Below are 26,465 nucleotides of genomic sequence, written 5' to 3'. Positions count from 1 at the left end.
GTGTCTGCAACCTACACCACAGCTCTTGGCACTGCTGGATCCTTAACCCACTGAGCGAGGCCAGGGATCGAACTTGCATCTGTATGGATACCAGTCAGGTTGTCACCACTGAGCCATGATGGGAACTCTTGGATATCTCTCTTTCCAACTTGGATCGCTGGGATTTTGGACACAGGCAGCAAAGCCTGGCATATCTTCCTAACACATCATTTAGTCATTCAGCCACTACCCTGTGCCAGGAAGGATCGCACACACACTTTTATGGACTGAGTGTTTGTCCTCCCCAAATTGAAGCCCTAACCCCCAGGATGATGGTGATTAGATTTAGATGAGGTCCTGAGTGTGGGGCCCCCACTGTGGGTTAGTATCCATGTAACTACTCCTATCCTAAGCACTGTGATACTTAGATGAGATATGACACAGATGCCTAAGAACAGAGCTGAACGTACAGTGAACTTTTAGAAAGGATTACTGTTTATTTTCCACTTGGCAAGCTTCAGTGCTTCATGGAGCTTTTCATGAGAAACGCTTTCCCGGTGCAGTTTATTGACCTGGAGTCCACACTGCGGCTATGCAGCAAAAGTCAACTGGGAAAGGCCAGGTGCTCTTCATGAAAGCTTCTCTTTCCAAGGCCCAGCATTCAGGAGACAGATGCCTGGGATGACGGCTGGGCTCTCCCTTCCCTCGGGGGCTCCCAATGGCCTGGGGACTAAGTGCAAACTCCTCTTCTGTGCCTTCAAGGGGGATCAGGGAATTCTCTCTTGGCAGAGGGCACGCAAAGTCGTGGTGGTGTGACCACTGCAGTTTCTGTGTTTCTCAAGGGCTGATGTGGAGTGAGGGTGAGGGAGCAAATTTTGGGAATCTCGTCTTTTGCTCTGGCCCCTAAATGCCAGTGACACCCCTTGGGCATTTTTCCAATGAAAAACAGCCTCTTGGATGGGGCAGTGGCCTTCCAAGTTGAAGACCATGGATGGAGAACTGTAAAGGCACACTGGATGGTGACGGCATGGTGGCTGGATGCATGGAGGAGCAGAGGAAGCAGGGCCTGGAGAGGTGGGCAGGACAAGAAAGGGGATGTGACTACGAGCCAGGAAAGGAGCTGTGTCGCTATCATGACTCAGGTGCTCCATGGACTCTCAGAACAAAAGCAACAGCCTTATCCCAATGGGGCTCCCCAGGGCTGGGCAGGAGGGCTTTCCCTCTTCCTCCAGGGGCAGCTCCTTAAATGCCAGTAACACTCCTTGGGCATTTTTCCAATGAAAAACAGCCTCTTGGAGGGGGCAGTGGCCTTCCAAGTTGAGGACCATGGATGGGGTCGCCCTCCCCCTTGCTGCTATCGAGGGCTGACACAGTGGGTGTCAGCCAGTGAGTCAGGGCAAAGCAGGTAGGCAAGATGCAAGGACGCCCAGGGTGCGGATGCCCCAGTGCTTTTGCTCTTGGACCTGGGGATCCTTTCTACCCCTTAAGTGTTGTTACATGTTTACATGTGACCTGTTTACATTTAATATCGTTTTTAAAAACAATTTCAGAAGTTCCCTGGTGGCCCAGCAGGTTAAGGATCTGGTATTGTCACTTCTGTGGCTCAGGCTGCCACTGTGGCGTGGATTCAGTCCCTGGCTTGATAACTTCCACGTGCTGTGGGTGTGGACATAAAAAGTAAAATAAAAAATAAAAATAATTTCAAATTGCAGAAGCATTGCAAGAAAAGCACAGAGATCCCTCATATGCTTCATCCAGATTCATCAATTGTCAACATTCTGTCACGTTAATGTTACCATTCATTCCTGTGTGTGTACACACACACATACACATACATACACATGGCTGCATTACATGTTACATGTATACATACATGCTAACATGCATTATGCCCTGAATACTACAGCGCATTTCCTAAAAACAAGTACATCCTTTTATAATCACAGTACAATGATTAAAATTACGGAACATCAGTAACACAGTCATAGTGCTATTAGCCAATCTGGGAGTTCCATGGCACATTTTTACCACTTGTTTCAATAATGTCCTTTGTAGCTACTTTTCCCCGTCCAGGATCCAAGCCAGGGTCATGTGTTGCATTTACCAGTTGTGTCTTTGTTCTCAGCCTTCTCTAGTCGTTCGTGACCTTGATGCCTTTGTAGAGCCTAGGTCCATTATTTTGTAGGATGCACCCCCCTAGTTGGAATGGTGTGATGTTTCCTCATGGTTAGATTCAGAAAAATAAAGTCACTTTTAAAAGAAAGGTATTGAGTTGCTGAAGGCTAGGAGTCTAGGAAACAGAGGGAGCCTCAAGGAAGAGGTTTTAGAGTCCAGCTGACCAGGTTTTGAGTCTCAGCTCTGTCACCTCGGTTATTTGCACCTTCAGGAAGTTCTATTGAACACCTGTTACGAATCAGCCACTGTTCTAGTCACCTGGAATACGTCAGCAAATGAAAGGCAAAATCCTTGCCCTCGCAGAGCGCAGGGAGATGATTAGTGGCCCCCGTGGCCTCTGAATGTGATCATTTTTGGAAATAGGGTTTTGTAGATGCCATTTAGACACAGACTTCAAGATCACCCTGGATCATGAGGATGGGACCTAAGTCCAACAACGACCGTCCTTATAAGAGACAGAAAAGAAGACCCAGGCACGCAAAGGGAAAAGCCATGTGATGACAGAGGCATGGACTGGAGTTATGCTGCCACAAGCCTGGAGCCGTCACGACCCGGGAGAAGCCTTTGGAGGGGGCACAGCTCTGCTGGCACCTTGATATTGGATTCTGCCCTCCACAACTGTGAGGAAACAAGTTTCTGTTGTCTTACACCACCAAGTTCATGGTAATTTGTCCCAGCAGTCCCAGGAAACCTGGAGGTTCCATCATGGTAATGATGACACAGGGGTTGCGGTTACAACCTAACATGGGCAGGTCACTCGCCAGCTGTGTGAGTTTCAGCCAATTTTTTATTAGCACTATGCTCTAACCAACTGAGCGAACCGGCCACCATACAGCCAATTTCTTGATTTCACCAACTTTTAGTTGCCTTGTCTGTAAAGCCAGAACAATGGCACCTAGCTCAAGTGGAAATTGATCATGGAAAGTCAGTGCCTGGCACATAGTAGGTGTTTCTTAACTGACAATTGCTACTACTTTCACCACTTGAAAGCAATGTTTGCCTGGAAAATCCTTGCTGGGCAGGTAGTGGGGACCAACTCCATCTGATGAGATTCCCGCTCCCTGGCGGGGGCACAGAGCTCTAGAGGGTTCTGTCGCTTTAAGCAGCTGAAAAGGGGGAAAAATCTGCCTCTGCAGTGCCCCAGCTCAGAACACTTAAAGCAACTCCCTTTTGTGTTTTTAGGCAGGCCTCAGCACGCCCCTGCTGCTCTGACTAGGAGTTCAATGTCTAGGAAGAGTTGATTAATTGGGTGCTAGTAATTGCTTTGGGCTGTTGGGTTGGGAAGGTCACAGCTTTGGGGGGATGGAGTGCTCTGCGTGTGGGATGCACACAGCAAGGTGGCTGCAGCCCTGAGCTGGGAGCCAGGCATGGTTCCTCTTTCCTGTGCTCATGCACACGTGTGTGTGTGTGTGTGTGTGTGTGTGCGTGTGCGTGCGCGCGCGTGGGAGGGTAGGGGCGGTGAGGGAGAGAGAATTCCAACTCTCTGTTCCCTGGGCCTCTGACAGGACAATGTGGAATATTCTGGTCTTCAGCAAGGTGAGGCCATCACCTGGAGAGCCTGCAGGTGAGATGTCACAGGTAGAACCAGCAGGTAGAACTTGGCTTTTTAGGCTCCAAGAGCCCCGGCTTCTTTTATGTACTTCTTGGTCATGGTGTAGCCAGTAATTGGGCCAGAGCCATAGCCACTGGCGGGCCTGAGGCAGAGAGTGCTGGGTCCTGCTCTAAGGTGGGGCCCGGACCCCAAAACCTCTCTCAGGCCCACCTGGTGCCAGGATCCGTGTTAGTGCTCAAACAATTGCTCCTCCCTGAGAAAAACTGCTGCAAAGGGAGGATAAATTTAGGATTTTAGTTTCTCAGAAGCCAGAAGCAGGGCTCAGCCTGGCATCTCCTGCTATTTTTCAGTTACGTAATGTAATTCTACCTTGAATTTGCATAGCCTTTTTTCTTCTTTGAAGCGCTGTCACATCAACCCTTTCAATGACAGCACCTCTTCCCGCAATGTATCAGCCAAAGCCTTCTTCTCATTTTCCAAATGGTCAACAGAGGCCCCCCAGCAGTCAGAGGAGCCCAGGGTCCACTGGGCCATTGGCTCAGACAGCCCCACACCAACAGAAACACATCTCAGCGTGGATGGGGTCCATTTCTCCCTAATCCCCTTCACCCCGTGGTATGGACAGTGCTTGGGCCCAGAGAGCGTGAGCCTGGAGCAGGGGGCACTCTGTGGCCAGAAGGTGGGAGTCCCACCAGGGCTGCAGCCAGGGCAAAACTGCTCCTGCTGCCTAGGTGGCTTCAAGGGACCCAGCAGTTCCCACACAGCCTGAGCACTGAAAGCCCACAAGTGCTAGATGTGGTTTTAATTTATCTGCAGGTGCATCGCTCTCCTGGAGGCAGGAGGAGGGGTACACAATCTCTTTTTATTAATTTGGGCCTTCTTTACAAAGCCTTCTGCACTGAGGCCCTGGGCTGAGGGGGTTCTAATCTTCCTTCTCCACTGTTCTTCCTCAGTCAGAAGCCCAGGGTGAGCCCAGCTGCCTCCGCCCCCTCTGCAGGCACCTGTCCCCTCTCCCTGCAGCCCCCTGCTTCCTGCCTTGGTGGGCAGCGCTTTGATAGCACCGCTGAGGCCAGTCTTACGTCCGGGTGTGGTGGCACCGCAGCGGCAGCCAGAGGCCCAGAGAGAGACGTGGCCTCTGGGGCGTTGCCCTCACCCCCCCCCCACAGAGGCCTTGAAGGCTAAGTCCGATCATGTTCCTCTGCTCCAGTGCCTAAAAGGGCTCTCACGTCACAGAGGAAGGGCCCGGCCTTCCAGTGACCCACAATGCTCTCCATACACATGGGCACGTGCATGCGCGTGCGCGCACACACACACACACACACACACCTGCATACCCTGTACCTGGAACCTGTCAAGTGCTCTCCCTTCTTAGGGTCATTATACCTGCTGTTCCCTCTGCCTGGAAGGCACCTGCCTCCACCTGTGTGGCTCCCTCCCTCACCTCCTGCCTCAAGTGTCACCTCACCAGGAAACACAGTGGCTGGCCTGCAGTGGATACTGCTGTGCCCCACTTAGGTTCCTTGCCTTTAGGCTGGCGCACCATGGAGATGAGAGAAGTGGAGAGGCTTCAGATGCTCAGAGGAGATCCCGGGCAACACCTTCCTACTACCACCTCGGATGAGGGAGCTCCTGGCCCACTCTACTCAAGGCCGCTCAGCTGATGACAGGTTCAGCCGGGCTGGAATGCAGGCTTCCTACCTCTGGTCTCAAACCCCAGGCCAGAGGGTGAGCACCCAGCTTCACAGCCTCAGGCTGCCCCCTTCTCCTGGAGTCTTGGTTTTTCCTGCCCGTGAATGGAGTGGCTGACTCCATGGCCGGCAGGGGCTCTGCCTACCCTGGGACTGCCCCTCCTGCCAGCTCCTGAGAAGGGCAGGTGGCTAGCGGGGGAGCCACGTCTGGTGCCTTCTCCCAAGCTTGGGCTTTTGTCACAACTTTCCCCTCTCCCCACCCTCCCCTCCAGCACTGCAATGCAGGAACAAGGGACATTATTTGGCCATCTGAAAGCCAAACGCTGGGCTCTCTTAATGGATTTCAGAAGCTTTCTGCCTTTGCTGCTACAGTAGAAAAACACTTCCTTCTTTGTGGTGCTGAAGGAAAAACAAGCAGTCATTCCTTGTGAGGTCCAAAATGGACACTATAACTCGGGTGGGGGAGGCGGAGCGAGTAATTGACTGGCCTGCAGAATTGACAGCGAACTTCTTTCTCGGATCCAGAAGTTATCTTTACAAAGAGAAACCCATTGTCTTCTTCTCAGCGTATTGGGTAGGCTACCAACAGCAGAAGTGGATGTCTCCCTTAAATACAGCTATGCACACCCCCAGTCTGTGGCCCCCGTCAGGTCTCAGCTGGGCTGGCTTCTCCTGCAGGGGTGGCTGCATCTGCACAGTAAGGATTTCCAGACTGTGCTCCCTCCGGGATGCCTCTGACCCTCGCTCCACCGCAGCCAGAGAAGCATGTCACTCTCCTCTGCTCCTGCCATTACCCCCTTCCCAGAGAAGAGGCGTCAGGAGTCCCGACATGCCAGACCCTATTTATCCAGACCCCTCCTGCCTCTCCAGCCTCTTATTCATTGGGCCAGTACCCACCAGCCGCCCAGCCTTGCTGATCAGGGGGCCCCACTCCTGCTCAACTCCCTGCTGCCTTTGATCACACCAGTCTCTCCGCCAGGATGATCTGCCCTCTCCCCACTGCCCCACCCCAAGTTCTCACTCCCTAGCCCCGTCCCCCTGCTTGTGGCAACACCCCCCTCCCCAAGCCCACACTAGCCCCTGCAGGAGCCCTTGATGACTCTCCCAGTGGTTGGTGCTCATTTCCCTCTCTGCCTTTGCTCTCCTGGCTTTGCCCCCTCTCACGGGCAGCTGGCCACACCCACGTTACACCCCCGCCCCCAGCCTAAGCACCATGGCCCTTAGGACTAAAAGGAAGGCCAGAAGATACCTCCTCTAGATCAACTTCCCACTGACTGCTGGGATGCAGGAGCCCCTTTTCATGCTTCGGGAGCTGTCAGCCTCTGCTTGCACAGCCCATGGTGATGGGGAGCTCACTCCCTTCCCCCAGCACTGATGCTCACACTTGCCCACCAGCCTCAACAGATAAATGTGCTGCCTCCCAAGGGAGGACTCCTGCCACCTGAGCCCCTCCTGTTTCCCCAGACATACCCACACCCATGGGAGAGCTAGCTGGGCAGGAGGTTGTTGCCTTGTCTTGCCATGGCTGGGGGTAGGGGGTGGGGTGGGATCTCAGCCAACTTACTGATTCAGATTACTGAATCTGAGTCCATGTGCCAAGGCACTGTGAGGCTGAACAATACCAAAACTTTGGAGTTTGGAGTAGAGAAAGGCTTATTTATTACAGGGCTATGCAAGGAGACAGGAGGCTCATGCCTTAAAAAAAAAAAAAAAACCCCAAACTCCTTAAAGACTTTCAGCAAAGCCCTCTTATAGGAAAGGTGAGAGAGGGGCGTGGTTGATTGCTGCAAACTTCTTGGTGTCAGGATCCTTTGTTCCTGCAACTGTCCACTAGGTCAGGTCACATGTTCCTGTAACCATCGAACTAAATGTTATTCTCTGTCCTGCACCTTTTTAATCTAAAGGTATACTATACAAGAAAGGGAAGCGGGAGGCATTAAGTTCTGTCTCCATGCCTCCTTGCAACTATTAACAAATCACATAAGCAAAGCGACATTACTGGCCCTCGTTTTACTTGTTCAAGGTTCCAAGCATTGACTTTCACCTTCTGAGATCTAGACCTTGGCTAAGAGGAGGGGGGGCCGTGCAGGCCGGTTGCCCTGCCCGGGAGCATTAGTCCAACACCCAGTCTGAGTCCTCTCACCACTGCCCAGGCCCAACTGAAGAGGCAAATCTCAACCCAGGACCAGGCCCCCAAACGCTGCCCAAGCTATCATCACTGCGGGAGCAGGGCGCCCTGGACTGCCATTGCCACCATCGCGGAGGAGGGGCCTTGCCCAGCCAGTGGGGGCCGCGGGGAGGGCTCTGGAACTCTGCAGGACACAGCCCTCAGCCCAGCTTACCCACCACCACCGCCGGAGGCCAGGGGACCTGCAAGGCCCCGGGAGAAGGCTGCGAACTGCTTCTCACTCCACACTGAGGAGGACCATCGCGAGAGCGACTGCGACTGGGCGGGGCTTCCACGGGGCCGCGGACAGTCTCGCGAGAACGGGCGCACGATCCGGCTCCTGCGCTAATGGTCTCGCCGGGCCGCCCACCGCGCCCCTATTAACAAGCCTTGACCCCCTGGTCTTTGCTCAGACCTCCAACAGCGCAGTATAATCTGGGCTTCCCCAACGTGCCTTTGTGCCATAACCCCCCCCCCCCCCAAGATGGAGCTCAGGACGCGCCCGCCGATGAAGAGTCACTGGGCTCGTCAGGAAGAGCCCACCTGCTGTCCTCCAGGTGCGTGGGGGCAGGGCTCAGAGCCCCTCCTCACCCAGGTTCCCACTTTTCTCAGAGGAACCTGAGAACCAGACCTGGATCCTACCCCACAGCCCGAATCTGGCAGAGAACTGCGCCAGCCTTGACTGCCTACCTTCTAGAAGCTTGCTCGGCTTCCGTGGACCTGTACGCCGGATTCTAAGACGCTCCTCCTGTGTTCCGTGATATCTGACACCCTCAGTCTGGATTCCAAGTTCAGGAATTCCCAAGGTGTGCACGCTTGTGCTTTGGTGTTTGTCAGGGTGCTGGGCTCCACCTCTCCTACACTGTCTATGTCCCCGGATTGAAGGCCACAGCGGGGCTGTGACCAGGAGGCAGGAGCCCAGGGCTGCCTGCGCAGTGCCAACCACCACAGGGACACCCAGCCCAGCCCATTTGTCCCACCCAGCTGGGCTCTGTCCCCACTCACGCCTCAGCTTCCTTTGCCACTGTCTCTCCATGACGCTGCCTCATCTCCGGGTGCCTGTGCCCTCCTTCCTGTGTGGGTTGCGTCATCCTGGGAACGTGATGCCCTCCTCTTCTTCCTTGTTGAGGGAAGTTCCCTGCCCTCCTCCTTGTCTTCAGAGGGGCTCTGCCAGGGCCCACTGACCCCATTAGAAGCCTCCCCCGCCCCCACCAGCTCTGAATGCTGGAGCCCACCCTGCGCCACCTCGGACGGAGTCACTGTGTGATCCCTGGGCGCCCAGCAGGTCATGAGCTGAGTTAAAGGGTTAGGAGTTCTGACAGCAGCCAACACTTCATAGCGCTTACTTCGGGCCAAGGGCAGTGCTGAATACTTGCTATACATGCGCTCATTTAATCTCCACTATCACCTCATTGTATACACGATGAAACAGAGTAGGAGAGAGCTTAGCTAACTTGCCCAAGTTTATCAACCCGAGTGCCAGGGTCAGAACTGAAACCGAGGCGGTGGTGCCTTTGACCTCTGCTCTCTACTGCCCTCAGTGACACAGCGATGGGAAGGAGGGCTGGGTCCAGGAATGGTTGACCAGTGACGATCAGCCCACCGGGCAATGGCTAACGGAGAAATGTGCTCCCGTGGGCTGACTGCCATGTTGACAGTGCCGTGTTCCAGACCTGGGAGCACAGAAGTCATTAAGACCTGTCCCCAGACTGATGGAGCCCACAGACTCCTGGCAAACAAGACAATGTGTCCTTAGAGTCTTGCAAAGCCATGTGGCACTGGGCTGGTGGTGAAGGGGGAGGGGAAGATGCACTAAATGAAGCAGATAAACTATCTGGGTTGAGAGCTAATGAGAGGATCTGCCAGTTATGGCCACAGCCAAGGCCAAGGGGCGTGCACAAGAGAGCAAACAGCACAGGCAGAGACCCTGATGCAGGGAGACGTGAGGTTTGGGAACAGTAAGGTCAGTGTGGCTGGAGTGTTGGGGTATGTATGTGGGGTGACCCCTAAGGAAGTTTGGAAGAATCTCTTTTTCTGCCCATCTGGGAAGTGAGGGGCTGGGTTGGAGGACCTGCCCTTTCCAGAACACCAGCCCCTTCCACTGAAGCTTGCATTTGCCTTGCTTGAACTCTCCAGGTGTCCTGCTGTTTGAAGCCCTGATTTGGCTCCAGCAGAACAGAACCTGTTCCTCGTGGATGTCACAGCCAAGGAGGGCTCGAAGACCCTGGAGGTGGGCTGGCTGCTCTTTGGAGATGAGCCACCAGCTTGGGACCCAGCATGTGGGTTCTGGCACCACAGCCCGGAGGGTGAGGGACGGAGCAGCAGTCAGGCAGCTGAGCCCACTCTGGGAAAGGCATATGCAGGAGGGCTGTCCTTGAAGTTCTGCACCCACTCAGGGTGGGATTAGTCCCCAAATGGGAGGGGACAGGGGCTGGAGTGGGGAACAGAGACTGAGGATGAAAGGAGTGAATCACTTGGGCAGAGAGCGAGAGTTCAGGGCTGAACAAGAGGCAGGCAGAGGGGAAGAGATGGAGAGGGAGGCAGTGACACACAGAGCAACACAGCACCAATTATGCCGGATCATGTGCAGAGAGCACACAGGGTGCGCTGGGCACTGCGTTCTGTCTTTTACACGTGAGCACTCCTTCAAGGGGTGGGGACAGGCAGACTTAAGAGTTAACAACCACCATGTAGAGGGACCCAGGGACCCAGAGCGGACAGAGGAAAGCAGATATGTGTGTGTGAGTGTGGTGCGATATGTGGGGTATGTGTATGATAAATATTTACCTCGGTGTGTGTGTGTGTGTGAAGTGTGTGTAGAGTTTATATATAACACTGTGTGTGTGTGTGTGTGTTGCGTGTGGTGTGTGTGGGGGTGTGTGTGGTTGTGTGTGGGGTGTGTGCATGGTGGGTGTGTGTGCTGTGTGGTGTGTGTGGTGTGGTATGAGGGGTGCAGGGTGGGATGCAGGGCACTCCAGGAGAGACAAGGCTGCCTGGGGCAGGGAGTTGCTGCTTCTCCCCAGGCTCTGAGACCTGACATTGTTGGTCCTGGAGAGAGAGAAGCTGGGACCCTTGATCTGGGGCTGGGGGCTGAGACTCGCAGCATGAGGGAATCACAGGAGGCTCGGGCGTGTGAGGGGAAGGGGGCCTTCCTGCAGCCACACCAAGTGAGGGCAGGAATCACACCCACATATGGGATGGGCTCAGAGGGGAAAGGACTTACCAAAGGTCACTGCTGTCACTGGAAGAATTAAGGTTGGGACCCGGACCTCATGACACCCAGGCCATGTTCCACCTGTGCCTCTGTCTCACCTATCACCTCCTCGGGTAGCAGGGTAGACCCTGGATAGCTCCTTTCCTCAGCTCACACTGCCTGCCTTACTCCCCTCACCCTCCCAGTCTCCACCTCTAGGCCCCTGGGGCTGCCCAGTCTTCCTCTGAGCCCCTCCAACTTGGGATGTTGCCCCTTGGTGCCTTTGCAAAGCTGTGTCCTCCTTGGTCATTCAGAGGACATGAGACTGGGGCACTTATTCTGTGCTTCTCATCTCCCTGGGCTGTTGAACCCCTAACCTACTGGGCTGGGTCTGCAGGGGCTAGAGGTGGCTACGGCAGCTTTACAGCTATTAGACGTGAGGTGGGAAACTGCGGAGACAAGGGGAGGCTCTAGGTTGAGGTGGGACATGTCCTGATTATCAGGGAGCAGGGAACTGTCCACGCTAGCTGCAGAGAGGTGGTGGGGGATGTGATGTGGGCACAGGGAGCCAGCCCTGTGAATCTTGTTCTTGTTTCCCGCATGCAACATCTTTTATCTCTTGGAGGATATGGATGATCCTTTTAAAAAAGTTTTCTTCTTCCTATACAATCTGTTTCTTCCCTGTTGCTTTTTTCTCTTGTCTTGTTCTCTGTGATTAGGCATTCCTCACACATGCGGTGATCCTTGGCTGTCTGTTCGTATTGGGAGTGGGGCACTACAGAGGTTAGAAGTGCTCCTGGAGGGGACCTGGCTGAGCCATTTGTTGGGGACAACTGAGTCGACTTCTTAGGTCAATAGAGCACCTTATGTCAATTTCTCTTTCTCTGGTCAGATTCTGCAGAGAAGATGTTTCCAGACTCCTGCTGGAGGGAAACCATTTAGCAGCAGGCATTCTGGGGGCTGAGTGAGAGGGAATAAGCTGGGGAGGAGACGGCCTTGAGAGTCAGTCTGTAAGTCTTCATAATCCTCTTACTTTCAGGATGGGGCTTCTCCCTCCACTCATGGTTCTTGGTCCAGACACCCTTTCTAAGGACCCACCTTGGTCCTGGGTGGGTGGGGGCAGGAGCCCCAGGGGGTAGGATAAAGCACCCTGGCTTTATGTGTACACTGTCCTACAGTCCTCCTCTGGACTGTGTTCTGAGCCCACAGTCAGCCCACCCTCACCCTTTCCAGAAGGAGCCAGTCACCTAAAGCAAATCAGTGGTGCTTAACAGTGTTCACCTCTGCCAGCTTATGATGTGGCAGTCTTGATCTGCTAAGTTAGAGATCACTCATCAGGCTGCTCGCCAGCTTCAAAACTGTTGCTCTTGTCTCCTCTCCAACTTGTCCTTATGTGTTTATGGGTTTTTTTCGTTTGTTTGGTTCATTCGTTCATTTTCAGCTGCACTCGTGGCATTGCTAAGTTCCCAGGCCAGGGATCAACCTTGCGCCACAGCAGTAACCCGAGTCACAGCAGTGATAGCAGTGGATCCTCAACCACTAGGCCACCAGGGAGCTCCTGAGCTGATGGTTTTAAATAATGTTTACTGTCATTTTAGTTGGGCTCTAGGAGGGACTGATCTCAAATCTGTGTTCCATCTGCCATCTTTAACTGAAAAACATGTGTTTTAGTTGTTTTTGTGTGACATCAACTTACCCTTGATATTAAAGGCTGAAAACAGCAAGAATTTATTATTATTTCATGATCCTATGAATTGGCTGGGCAGGGCTGGTTTGGCTACTCTCTGTGCTCAGCTGGCACCTTGGCTGGCCTGAAGGTCTGGGAGGGCCTCACTTACATACCTGGCATTGGCTTGGTATCAGCTGGGGCAATAGGCATGGCAGGGCCACCAGGATCCAGAGGCCACCTGGGCTTTTCCACAGGCTGTGGGTCCTAGGGCTCCTCAGAGCAGCAAGAGAGGAAACAAGTTCCAGATTATGATCATGTTTTAAAAAGAGAGATGTTCCTTTTTAGAGCCGTTTTAGGGTCACAGTGAAATTGGACAGAAAGTCAGGGGGGGTGCCCATATTCCTCACTCCCTGCACTGCCTCCCCGACTAGCAGTACCCCCACCAGCTGGGTATGTGTGTTGCAGTCAGCGAATCTACTTTGACACATCATCACCTCTCAAAGGCCGCAGTTTGCATTGTGCTTCTCTCTGGGGGTACGTGCTGTGGGTTTTGACCCCTGCACGTAGTGACATGTATCCACCATTACAGTATCACACGGAGTGGTTTGTCTGTCCTAAAAATCCTCTGTGCCCACCCCCATCATCCCCCCTTTCCTCAACCCCTGCAAACATTGATCCTCTTACTGCCTGCATAGTTTTGTCTTTTCCCAGATGCCATCATATGGTTTGAATCATGCAGTATGCATGGAGCCTTTTCCAGTTGGCTTCCTTCACTTAGTAATGTGATGGAAGTTTCCTTCATGTATCTCAGGGCTCGAGGGGTCATTATTTCTTAGTACCGAATAATGTTCCATTGTCTGGATGGACTACAGTTTATTCGTTTACCTGCTGAAGAACACCTTGATTGCTTCCAAAGCTTGGCAGTTATGAACACAGCCAGCACAGAGGTCCATGTACAGGTAATTGTGTGCACCTAGGTTTTCAGATCTCTTGGGGAAGTACCAAGGAGCAAGAGATGGAACAAGCCCCAAGTGCAAGTGCTTTTCAGGCCCCTGCTGGCATTGATTTTGCTAATGCTACTTGGGTCAAAGCAAGTGACGTGGCGAAGCCCAGATCTGTGAGGGAAGTTGACGGCTAGAAATAGATGTGACTTCATGGTGGGAGGAGCAGCAACATCATCTGCAAAGATACGTTGCTTGCTGGAAAGGGAAGCATTTATGGCTTTGCAGTCTACCCCTCCTTAGCACATGTTTTTGAATTCTGGATGTTCTGCCTGAAGCCCCAAGTTGTTGGGTGGTGGCCCATTTGAAATATAGAGAAAGAGACCAAGTGGCTGGATTGGGTGGCTTTAGCAGCTTTGAAGTTCAGAGCGTGAAAGTTGCAGCAGCCACAAGTCCATAATCCTGAGTTTCACATCGTCACCCTCTTTGTTCAGAGATCCTCGTGCAGCAACACCAGATGCTGATGGGCACTGGGGGAACCCCAGGGAAAGGAGGGAATAGAGTTTCCAGGGAGGGAGGGGGTAGAGACGCGAAGCAATAACCTGAGCGATGGAGGCAGTAAATGGGGGATGCGGTGGCGAATGGAGAGGCTAAGGAGGGAGAATCTGCTCCAAGTGGGAGGCAGGGGACCCCCCCCCCCCAGCCACTGAGCTGAGAGGAGAGTGTGAGGAGGGCCTCAGAGGAAGCTGCTGAGAAGGAGCCCGGAGTCCTCCCTTCTGTCCCTCCTCCCCGTCTGCCTCCTGTCTTCTGTCTCTATTTCTCTGTCCGTTCCTCTGAGGACTTAATATGCAGGCAAAGGCCCTGGGGTCCTGTTAAAGTGCAGATCTGCTTCAGCAGGTCAGGCTGGGGCCCAACAGTCTGCATTTCTAGCACTTTCCCTACTAAGCAGACCTGCTAAGTTAGAGGGCTCAAGGGCCAGGGATGTGGAGGCAGCTGGACACTATGGTCAGGAAGGCAGGAGAGCGAGGAGGGATAAGATACAGACACTTGCTCTGTGGGTGCTCCTCGGGAAGGAATGAGGGACTCTTGGGCCTTCCCAGTGGCACAGCCGTGGAGGCAACACAGAGAGATCTGGCTTTGATGATTGAGAAGGCTTTTGTGAATCATTCAGGACCCCAGGTCTGAAGGGCATAGGGTTATTGGCCAGGTCAGGGGTCATTGCTTTGCCCTAGGACAACATTATTATGTTCCTTGGTCCCCTCCCCCAGCTAGCGTCAGTCCAGCCTAAGGGTGGAGGGAGGTGCCCTTCTCTGTACTCTTCCTACCCAGACTGGTGCTGAGATCAGAGGTGAGTGTATCACCTGGGAACAGGTTAGAAATGCGCATTGTTAGCCCACCTAAGGCCTATCATGTTGGACTCTACGTTTTATTGGACTCAACGTCTTTTACTTGGTGGTTCCTGAGTAAAAAGCTCTGGCCCGGGACAGTAGTTCTCCATCTGGAGTAGGCATCTGACTCACCAGGAGAGCGTTATGAAACACTGCTACCTGGGTCCCCATGGGGCACGGGGGGAGGCCCAGTCCGCTGGAAGGTTACAGCTACCTGGGTGATTCTAATGCATATCCAGGGTGAGACCCCCGCCCAAGTCTCTACCCAGGCTTCTTTGAGGGAGTAGAGTTGGGAATGTGGTAGGGGACCCTTAGTAGAAGTCTCTTTGCATCTTTGGGCCTCAGGTTGGAAATCTGCAACACAAACCACCCTGTCCCCACTGGCTCCTAGGCGCTGAGCAAAGGGCTAGTGATGGAGGAGGGATCCACTGCTACGAAGAGCTGGCTGTAAGGTGTCTAGCTGCTGGAAATACACATCTGCCTGGGCACTATCAGGTCCTGCCAGAAGAGAAAGGAGCCTGTGGAGTTGGGGTGTCTGGGGGTACACCCAGTCTTTGCCCTGAGGAGCTCCATATGCTGCAGAAGATTATCAGAGACCAGAGTGGGGAGAGCCCATCACGCCCAGGTTAAGGGAAGGGAGTGGGGGATATTTTCTGGGTGGAGCCCAGGTTCTCCTCCCTCTCTGGGGACAGGAGCCAGAGAAGTGAGGTGTGCCCACGCCAAGGTGTGCCCAGGAGACCTGTTACATCACAGAAAAGTCAGAAATGAAGATGCATTTCTTGCCGCCTTGCTATTTCAAGTATGGCCCTTGGAATGGCATCGTCAGGAGAGCCTGAGCCTTGCTGGGAAGGCAGCATCTCAGCCTCTACTGCATCTGACCTACTGGGTCAGAATCCAGGTTGAACAGGCTCCCCAGGTGACTCCCATGCACATGCGTTTGCCAAGCCCAGGTACCTGGGTCCCAGCTGAAATGCAGTTTCGAGGACCCACAAAGACAGGAGGTTTCTGGCTTCCTGGAGGCCCTGCCAGCCCAAGGGTTTCCAGGTTCCTCTGAGTGGGCTGGTCCTGGCTTCTGTGCTGGTGAGGAGTTTTCTTTGCCCCGGAGGCCTCTGACCTCTGCCCTCCCTGCACCTCTGCTGGCCGCTCTCTGCCCTGCACTGCCCTCTGGTGGTCATGGGAAGTCATTGCCGCTTCACTTCGCCTCTTCCCTGCTGTCAGCACCCCAAGTCCCAGCCGAGGTTGGAAGGAGGAGGACTCGGCTGGCGCTGCCCTCTGCCACGAGGCTCGGGACCCTCAGGAGCACAATGGAAGCAATTTGGAAAACGCTGGGCTTCGGCGTCAGGCTGCGCCTTTATCTGGGCCAGGGGTCCTGGCTCAGCCCTTCTCCCTGTCACTGTCCTTTCCCGCACACCTTATTGGGAGCTGTTCATAGCTGGAACATGGGCTGGAGGAGAGAGAAACAGTCCATAGCAGCGAGGACATGGAGGTGGGAGGTCACTGGACTGGTTCAGGGAGCCCTGTGGTGGCTGCAGGACAGGAGGCAGCAGCCAGGTTGGGGCGGGGGGGGGGGGACTTGTGGGCAGTTATGTGTTGAGACCTTTTTCTGAGCCCCAAGGTTCTGAGCCCATGGATGGCCTCAAGAAGAAAGAGGGTGGGTCACAGAGTCCATGGGCTGGGAACTGACCCCTGCCTCCCTCTGGTTCCTCCAGGGCCTACCTCATGCCCTATTCCTGGCAGCACCATCTCCCCCAGATCCATCCTAACCTGGAGCCCTGCTTCAGTCCCAGCTCTGCATGCTTGAGCCACAGTGACCAGATCTTGATTCTTCCCACCTGGGCGGGGGTGGGGGAATAGGAGTTTGGCCTAGAAATCATCTAGTTCTTGCAGATGCCTTTGGGCTTTGAGAACCTGAGGTCCTATTCCTTGGGCAGAAGGGCCAGGCCTCCTAGGACTGCCCCACATCCCAGCCCCCTGTGGGGCATCTATGTCTGCTGCAGAAGCTCTTGGAGCCTCCTCCCCTTCCCCTCGGCCTGGGCCCAACTTCCAGGGACCAGCCCTACAAGCTCTTGCCTGAGCCCCTCTCCTCCTCCGGCCCATGAACAGGCAGGTTGAAGATTTCCTGCCCAGTCAGTGGCCCTGGGGGAGCCCTCAACTATGCCCCCGGGAGGTGTTGGCCAAGTGTCCCAGCTTCCTGGGGTGGGATGACTCTGAGGGCCCACACAGGTGAGCTGCACGGTGGTGATGGGCCTGATGACACCCCTTTATTACCAGCCTGCCTGCCTTCCCTGACCCGCCCCCCTCGGCCCTCTCCTATTGGTATTTCCTGGGACCCCCCTTTCAGATAAACTCTGCCCTCCAATCCTTGACTCAGGGTCTGCTTTGGGGGGAACCCCAGTCAAGACAGTATGCAGTTGAGCTCCTTTATTTTGCTGATTTTTGGTACACCTTGAACCAAAAAGGGGTATGGGGGACAGGTTCCTGCGCTGGGTGCAAGGGAGACCCTGCTTTTCACTATGACCTTGGGTGGAAGCAATAGGAGTGCAGGGGTGAAATTCCTGTTGGCCCTGCTCTGAGGGGTTGTGGCGGGAGACTGGAAACTCTGACCCTGAGCCCCCTCTGGGCAGGCCCTCTTGCCAGCTGGCTTAGGCACTGGGGCTCTTGCGGGCGACTGCGAAGCACATGCCCTTGCTGATGCAGAAGGTCTCTGTGTAGCTTATGGGGCTGTGCTGGCACCTCAGCACCTGGCAGCCAGCGTCCTGCAAGGCCTTCTCCACCGTCTCCTTCTCTAGGTGGAGCCCAAAGAAATTCTTGTTGCCCACAATGTAGCCCTGGAAACCCAGGGTAACTGCAGTGACCAGGTGCCCTCCTGGCTTCAGGAGGCTGACCAGGTTCCGAATGGCCGCCCTGTAGGTGTCCACATCATGACAGGCGCACTCCAGGGCCAGCAGGGTCAGCACGCAGTCAGCTGGTAGCACCTGGGCTGGCCCCAGTGGGTGTGGCTCGGTGACATCACACTTCAGTAACCGTGTGACTGTCCTTCGGAGCCGGGCCTCCTTCTCCTGCCATCTGCTCCTGTGGGGGAGGGTCATGGAGGTGTGATGAGACTTGTGACAACATCCCCCACCCTGACCCCTATCCAGGATGCTCCCTATGGCAAGGCCAGTGATTGAACCTGCTCAGAAACCCTTTGAAGGAAATCCTAGTTCCCCCATTATATGGATGAGGAAACTGAGGCCCAGATAGGTTGAGTGATTTGCTCGAGGCTACACAGCTGTAGGTGACAGTGGACATGATGTTTGATTCTTCCTGCATCCTTTTCTTCCACTTGCTCCTCCTCTTCTTTCTGTCCTTCCTTTTGATGATTTAAAATAATTCCCTTTTTGGTATATGACATTATTAGTGTTTTAGTTATAAAATATACATATATACCAAAAATTGCCATTTAAATCACATGAAATATACAATTCAGGGGCATTTATTTATTGCATTCATTACATATGGAGCTATTGCTACAGTCTGGTTCCAAAATTTTTTATCAATCATACTGAAACTCTGTACCCATTAGCAGTTTGTCCCCAGCACCCCTCGCTGCAACCCAGGCCATTTCGACCTGCTTCTTTCAATATAGTCTTTCCCACAGCTGAGTCTCTGCCCTCGCTGTGCCCTCTGCCTGGCACCCTCTTTCCCCAGATCTTCAGGTACTTTCTCCCTCACCTCACCCAGGAAGTGGCTCTGAGGGCTTCTCCTTGGAGAGGCCACTAATCCCCATCTGCCATGGACTGATCTGTGCCCCCTCATGTTCATATGGTGAAACCCTAACACGAACGTGAGGGTATGTGCAGATGGGGCCTTTGGGAGGTAATTAGAGTTAGATGAGGTCACGAGGGCGGAGTCCCTCGGGATGGGCTTCATCCCTTTGAAAAGAAGAGATACCAGGGAGCTTTCTGACTCTCCTTTCCCTCCTGGGTGGACGTAGCCAGAGGACAGCCACCTACAAGCCAGGAAGAGGGCTCTCACCGGGACCTGATCTGGCACCTCCATCCCCAGAACTGTGAGATGTGCCATGTCTTTGTTTAAGCCTCTGGGTCTGTGGCATTTTGTAAGGCAGCCCGAGGTGGCTAAGATACCATCCCAGCTGGCAAAGCACCGCTGCCTCTCTAGGTCCTCCTCAGCTGAAGATTCTTCTTAAAACACTTGACTTTTCCTGAATCTCTGTGTCTATCTAGCTTGCTGTCTTGTCTTCACTATGGGATGTGTGCTCCATGGGGCTGAGCCTGTGTCTGTTCACTGTGATATCCCCTGAACCTAGAAGTGGATGTGACCCTCAGAACTGTCCACACTGGGTTGATGTGGATGCCCTGTGCTCAGCAACCCTGCAGCCTTGTCCCATATCACATGTGCCCGCCTGTAACTGGATCAGTCCCCTGTAACTGGGTCAGTCCCCAGTAACTAACCTTGTTATTGTGGACAGGAATTTAAACTCTGGTCTTTGTCTTGGCTCTAAGGTGGCCTAGCAGTCACTCCCGGGGTCTGGGCCTGAGTTTCCTGGGCTATAGAATCAGGGCCCAAATCCTGCCGATTCCCCCTGGGGCTCTGGTCCATGCAGCCCCCTCTGGGAATTGAATGGGGAGGGCACGGGGGCAGGGGGTGTGGCACTGTTTATGGGTCTGTGAGAGTTGGCAGTGGTGGTGAGGGGGCAGGTGTGGGGGATTCCCTGAAGCCCAACTTCTCCCATAACAAGTGCCCTCCAACATTAGGTAAAGGAGAAGCTGAACCACTAGTTTTCAGAGGAAAGCGAGATCAGTGAGGGCAGGAGCAATCAAGGGAGGCTTCCAGGCAGAGGTGGGACTGTGGCTGGCCATGCAGGAGAGGTGGGATACAAAATGTGGAGAGCCCAGTAGGGCAGCTGAAGCTAAGAGCACAGGCAGCTCTCAGGCTGCAGGTGGGACTGGCTCAGAGAGGGCCATGCTCTGGGCCTCTGCGACCCAGGTGGGTGAGGGTGAGGAGGAGCCTGCGGGGGCGGCAGGTGAAGCAGGTTGCAGGCGCAGGCTCTGTCCTGCGGGGTGGGTGACCTGGCCTGAGAAGGGGGGTGCCCGTGGGTACCTGTCTCCCTCCAGCTCACACACGTATTGCACGGCTGGGGACCAGTCGTAGGCTCCCGGCTCCTTCTTCAACCACTTCTCCACCTCGCGGAGGTTCTGGTCTGTGTAGTCGGAGACGATGATCTCCCGGAAGACCTCACAGGCGGAGAGCAGCTGGTAGATGGTGGGGCCTGTGCCAATGTCAATCAGGATGTCCCCTCCCACTCCTCCTGCGGGAGACAGCACATGCCAGGTCTGGGGTGGGGGGGACAGCCACTTCTATGCCCACCTGGAGTAGATGGAGATGCCAGCTCTGCCCTTCCCCAGGATTTGCCACTTGTGGGAGTGACCAGACTGCCACACCTGGGGTTCAGGGGGGTGACAGCTGGTGGGTGGCATACAGCATGGCAGATTCCAAGTCCCCTCTGCTGCCCCAGGACCAGTTCTGCACTTCTGGGCAGGGTGCAGGTGGACTTCCCATGGGAGCTGGTTTGTTTGTTTTCAGCAGGCTTCTGACTCTGGGTTTAAAGCAATGGTGAGAGAGACCCCCCCCCCCCCACCAGCTGCCCTCCCCGCTCCTTGCTGCAGGGCACAGAGCCTTGGCTAAGGACTGAGACCTCAACCAGTGGGTTCTAACTTGGCTGAGCCCCTCAGGGAAGGCAAGGGGATCCTGTGATGAGTTAGGGGGGAAGGATTTAGCCTCAGAGTAGCACTAGGTTCACTGCCGTCTTCTTTCCACTTCCTCCCTTCTGTGCTCCTTCAGTCCCACCTGTCCATGTTTCAAGGCCTAGTGGCAGCCGCTGCTCTAGGAAGTCTCCTCAGATTTCTGTGTGAGCATTAAGCTTGATCCCTTCTGTATTTCTGTGGATGTTGCTTGATAAACCTTCCTTGGCTCTGATTACATGATTAGGCAAGGTTTATTGAGTGACTAACTCCTACTTGCTTAGAACGGCACCCCCTCCCCTGCCGATCTGTGCGTGGCAGCCCTGACTTAACTGGTCTTTAGTTTTGCTCTTGCCACTCGCTGGCAGTCTGAGTGGGCCAGCCTCCTCACTCTCTCCGACCTCAGCATCCCCTTGCGTGCACTGAGGAACCTGGGCGATAGTCTCTGCTGATCACCTGGCCTGCCGCCCCAGAGGAGGGGTTTGTAAACTGAGCTCTGTGGTGTGGCTGTGGGTATCCATGAACTTTCTTCCTTCTGAGTAAAAGATTAGGAGTGTACGTGTGTGTGCATGCGTGCTTGCGTGTGACCGCACAAGTAGGTAGCAGAGCTTTCATCGTATTTTCCTTTTTTTTTTTTTTTTTTTTTTTTGCTTTTTTAGGGGTATGTGGAAGTTCCCAGCTAGGGGTTGAGTCTGAGCTGCAGCTGCTGGCCTATGCCACACTATGCCACAGGCACAGCAACGCAGATCCAAGCTGTGTCTGTGACCTGTACCACAGCTCAGGGCAATGTCAGATTCTTAACCCACTGAGTAAGGCCAGGGATTGAACCCGCCACCTCAGGGGTTCTAGCTGGGTTCCTAACCTGCTGAGCTACAACGGCAGCTCCCTCATCATATCTTCAAAGGGATTCATGATGCCAGACTATGAAGCCTGGCTTTAAGGGAAGACAGACAGAGATGGTCAGATGCAGGCAGTGTGTTCATGTCTGTTGTCTCTTTTCCCCAAGCATGAGCCTGCTGCAAGGAGGCTCCAGAGGTCCGGGGTCACCTTCCCATTTCCCAGGTGAAGAAACTGAGGCAGACTATCACGGACTCAAGCCTGGCTCCTGACCTCCAGGCTCAGGCTGCCCTGCACTGAGTGGCCACTTAGCAGAGGCATTCATTGGGTTCACAGGCTGGGCTGCCTTTGCAGCATCCTTGGTGTGCAGGGTCCCAGAGGGCAGGTCCCCTGCCACCAGCAGCACTTCCTGTCAGGTGCATGCCCACCCTGGCTTCCTAGATGGGTTCCAGCCACTCACCTGAAGAGAAGGTTTGGAAGAGGTTTTTCAGGTTAAATTTCAGGATTTCATTTTCGGCCACGGTGCCTGAATCAAAGGTGTAGTAGGTCTTTAAGTAGTCCTGGGAGTCAAACTCCTTGTAGTCCTCTCCTCTGTACAGCTTGCCCTCCATTCTGGCTGGGGATCTGGCTGTGTCTCCCCTGCTGCAGTGCCGTTATATCCTCCCTCTTCTCCCAGGCCCTGCCCGTTAGGCGTTACATAAGACCAGACCCTCCCTCCAGGGAGGAGCTTGGATTCCACAAAGTTGGAGTCAGGCCATGGTGTTAGCCTTTCTGGCTGGAGTTTATCTTGTTAGTAATTATCAAGAATGGAGAGTGCAATAGGGTGGCCAATATCCTCTGGGGGGTCCTCAGTTCTTGGCTCCTGAGAGGTGATATTTTGAGTGTAGGTTCTGCTCATGGGGGTTGGGTGTGGGAGAGAATGAAACAGGTGGAAAGAACACAGAGAGAACAACAAAGAATTAGGCAGAGAGAGAGAGAGAGTGAGAGAGAGACAGAAATACAGAAAGAGACCAAGCTTCTAGAATAGGGCAAGGATTCTTCCCTTTTTGAGTTTGGTGGGAAAACAAAAACCAGAGCAGATAGACCCCTGAGGGTGAAAAACAGGATTCAGGGATGGCTAAAATTTCACTGACTAGGTCAATGACCTTGCTCTTGAAAATAGTTTGTCCTGAACCTAGTTAAATATTTCCTCTATCTTTAATCCTGTTTATTTTCTTAACCAACCCTTCATGTTTTGAGGGCAGAAGTAAACTTGGGTAGGAACCCTGAGAAGGCTGGGAAGGATCTGTTTATACAAACCATTTAAAAAGTGTTAGCATTCATCAAGAGAAACTCTAAAATTGCATAGAACTTTGGTGCACACACAGACTCACATACAGAACAAACAGGAATGCCCGTAAAACGGAAATGCTAATGGAAGCAGTGGGTTGTATCAGTGACAATATCCTGACTGTGGTATTTACTACATTTTAAAGATGCTATTACTGGAGAAAGTTGGTAAAGCATACATGGATCTCTCTGTTTTATTTCCTACAGCTGCATATGAATCTGCAAAGTGGATTCATATGCAGCTGTAGGAAAAGGTCTCAAGAAGTTTTATATAAAAAAAGTGTTGCCAAGTCACTTTCAAAAAATGTACCTAAGAGCAGAGATTTCAGGCAGCAAACTCTAGTGTGTTTTGCAAATGGGCAAGTGTGGAGCCCTGGCCTGTAGTGTGTGCCAGACGTGTCCCCCACCCTGGGCCTCTGCCATCTTCATAACAGTCTGTAGAGAAGAGGAAGCTGAAGGTGAAGGGCTTTATCCTCAAGGGGTGCTGACAGCAAGTGACGGGGTCTAGGTTCAGATTCAAGGCCAGTGTCCAAAGCCAAACTAAAGACCAGCTCCAAACCTTATTCTCTTGCCATCACAGCCTATCTGGGTCCCTTAGCTGTGCTGCTCAAACTAGTGTACCCAGGACTCCCCTGGGGACCCAGCTAAATATAGATTCTGGTTCTGAGGTTCAGAGTGGGCTCCTAGGGTGAAACTGAGGCCCCCATACTGTGAGCAGCACAGCCCTGGGTCCTACCTCCCAAAATCAACATTTATTTTTCAGGTTCTAATTTCAACAGAATATAAACTCTAATTTAGTGTCAAATTTCCCCCTTTTCTGAAAGTATTAGAATCTGTACTCTGGGATGAAAAGAGGGTCAATTATATACTAAATGGTGATGGCACAACTTCCTGCCCTATCGGAAGAAAATGGTTAGATCTCTCTCCAATTTATTAAAAAAAATTTTTTTGGAGTTCCCGTCATGGCGCAGTGGAAATGAATCTGACTAGGAACCATGAGGTTGCATGTTACATCCTTGGCCTCCCTCATTGGGTTAAGAATCTGGCATTGCGGTGAGCTATGGTCACAGGTCACAGACGTGGCTCGGATCCTGCGTTGCTGTGGCTGTGGCATAGGCTGGTGGCTACAGCTCTGATTAGACCCCTAGCCTGGGAACCTCCATATGCCGCGGATGCTGCCTGAACTGCAGCTTCAGCTCTTCCTGGGTCTCCAGTCTCCTGGCCTACCCTGCAGATTTTGGACTTGTCCTTTTCCATAATTGTGGGTGCCAGTTCCTTAATATAAACTTTTTTTTAAATAAACTTTTTGATATATATTTTTTAGGTACACACACATGAACACGTACACAGCCTGTTGATTCTGTTTCTCTGGAGAAGCATGAATAATGTAGGTACTTTGTGGCTTCCCTCAGCCCTGCCCACACCTTCGTTCATGCTGTCCCTTTATTAAAGGCCCCTCACGTTATATACTGTCAGTGCCCCAGCTTCTTGCCTGCCCTAAGTGCCTTCTGCAGGCAGGCACACCACTCCCTGGAGGCTGCGCTGTTACCAATCCCCCCCTTAGAATCCAGGCCCTGACTGATCGCTGGGTGCTTCTGCTTGGTGAGGGCTTCAGGCTTTCAGGCCCTATGGGGTCAGAATTGTTTGTTTACGCAAAGCCAGAACAAGACGTCCTTGTCTATCCCACTTTCAGGGCAGAAGGCCTGGACCTCCGGGGTAGCAAATGCATTTCTGGCTGGTTTTTGGTCAAGACACAGAGCTCTTTCCCGGCACCAGAAAGGAAGCCAAGTTTTTCTCTTATAATCCACACCCACTTTAAAGGGAAAAACTCTGAGGCCCAGGATTGACTTATCTGGATCACATGGCAAGTCAGCAGCCAAAAAGCTCAGCCTCCTCTGACAGTTTATGCTCTATGACAAGGCTCCCTTGTCCCATCTGTAGAATATGGGGGCTATTTTCTGATCTCATGGTGACCAGCACAGTGATGGAGGGTCAGCCTTTGGTTCTGCCCCCTAGGACCTAAGCAATGTCCTCAAGAAGGGCAAGGATGTGCAGAGCCCTGCCCACTCCCTGGTGGAGGAGAGCCACTGGACCCCACTTACCACCAGGGGACCGCCAGCCTCACTGTGCTGTCAGGCTCACAATGTCTGCAACCTAAGGGAATGACTTCGGTTCTAACAGCCAAGGTAGTGGGAATGCAGATGGGGAAACTGAGCCTTGCCCAAGGTCATGCATCAGCATGTGGCTGGCAGTGTTGAGAGGAGGACCCAGGATTGGGCTCCACTGATTGCCCCTAAGGGACAAGGGTCTGTCCCTAAAGGACAGAGATATGTAAGTGTGCTGGAGGGGATGAGAGTTCCTGGACTCTCTCTACATCTCCTAAGAAGGGGCAGCTCCAATAGAGGCCAGCATGGGAGGAGTGAGGCTACAAAGAAGGAGTTCTAGGGGTGGAGACTAGGGCATCCGGTGCCCTTGTAAGGACCAGGTAGGGAGGAAGGGCACAAGCTCCTTATAGAAGCCAGCTTCACGGGGGTGATGGTACCAGAAGTGCTTCCTGCCCAGAGATGACCGGGTCACCTCCTACAATTTTGACAGCAGTCTGTTATCCAAGGTGGAGAGGCTCAAGTTTAACTGAAGTGTCCTTTCAAGACCTTTGCCCAGTTGGTGGGGGGGGGGGTCTCCCCCGCTGCAACCCCTTGAGCCTCTCTTCAGGGACCTGGGTGGGAAACGGGGGAAGGTGTCCGGGACAGCCAGCCGAGGTGGGAGCCTGGTTTTCTCTAGGGCCTGCAGGGAGTGGGAGTTGAGGCAGGGAGAAGGTGGGACCCTGCCCCTCTCTTTGCACAGATGTTATGCAGGAGATGGGATGTGTCTTGCCATAGCTCTGGTGCCATCTGCTGGAAATGTACAACACCTGTTCCCAAATACTCTCTGTTAACCCCTAGATCTTTGGGGTGGGGCAAGAAAGGCTCTCAAGGTCATGAAGCCTACCCCCTAGGCCTCAGAGGCCCTCTCAGGATTTTGAGATCAGGATGTGGCTGTAACAAGAGTCTGGAAAAGCCCTACAAGGGGAGTCAGGAGAGCTGGGTGGGGTCTCAGTCTTGTCACAAACCTGCTGGCAGGACCTTGGCCTCCCAGGGTCTCACCTGGATCAGCTGTAGCAGGGCTCATGGCATCTGCTTGCCTCCCGGTGATAACTACCTTTCTCTGGTGATGCAGTGATTTGGCAGGGTCTTCCAGGCTCTCGTAGCCACGACCTCACTCTGGATGCTTGATTGGGGAACAATGCAGAGGAGCGTCCTGGGAAGGAGGGCAGGAGATTAAAAGGCTGCTGAGCCTGGAGGAGCAGGAGGGTGGGGAAGGCAGAAATCAGAGAACAATCTGGCTCAGTGTGACCCTGCAGGCCAAGAGATGGTTCCAAGCCCAGGTGCTCTGTGGCATATTGAAAAGTAATGCTTTGCTTCGTTGCAGCTTCCAGGCCACCCCAGCTCACCTCCAGGCCATTTTTCCAGGTCATCTCCTTCTCAGCCTGGCTGCCATCCCTGCCTGCCCTCCCAGAGGAAGCTATTGGGCAGGGCTGGATATGCAGGGCAGGCTCCAGGTCAGCCTTGAACCTAAGACCCTACCCCCTGGAGGGCTTTTCTGAACATGCCAGCCAGAATCTTCTCCAGAGCAGGGTCTGGGGCTTCTGTTCTCTGTCCAGGAGGGTAGCAGTTACACTCTTGGCTGAAAGATATTGAACTTTCTCTGACTCAGTTTTCTAATCTCTAAAATGGGAGTAGTAGTCAGTACCCAGGGTAGTTCTA

The 26,465-nt window shown here is 53.5% G+C and overlaps 1 protein-coding gene across 1 annotated transcript; it reads right to left on the bottom strand.

Moving 5' to 3' along the window:
• Nucleotides 1–17,158: 17,158 nt before the first annotated feature.
• On the bottom strand, nucleotides 17,159–22,019 carry INMT (indolethylamine N-methyltransferase). The gene is made up of 3 exons (XM_047763708.1): nucleotides 21,794–22,019; nucleotides 19,856–20,063; nucleotides 17,159–17,824 (listed from the first exon to the last, which is right to left on the bottom strand). The coding sequence occupies exons 1-3, from the start codon at nucleotides 21,942–21,944 to the stop codon at nucleotides 17,395–17,397; spliced, it is 789 nt and encodes a 262-aa protein (XP_047619664.1). The 5' UTR covers nucleotides 21,945–22,019; the 3' UTR covers nucleotides 17,159–17,394.
• Nucleotides 22,020–26,465: the final 4,446 nt, after the last annotated feature.

The sequence above is a fragment of the Phacochoerus africanus genome, chromosome 16, assembly GCF_016906955.1.
Source record: "Phacochoerus africanus isolate WHEZ1 chromosome 16, ROS_Pafr_v1, whole genome shotgun sequence".
NCBI classification, from domain to species: Eukaryota; Metazoa; Chordata; class Mammalia; order Artiodactyla; family Suidae; genus Phacochoerus; species Phacochoerus africanus.
Note: the sequence above shows the minus strand (reverse complement) of the source record. Positions and strands in the feature narration are given on the sequence as shown.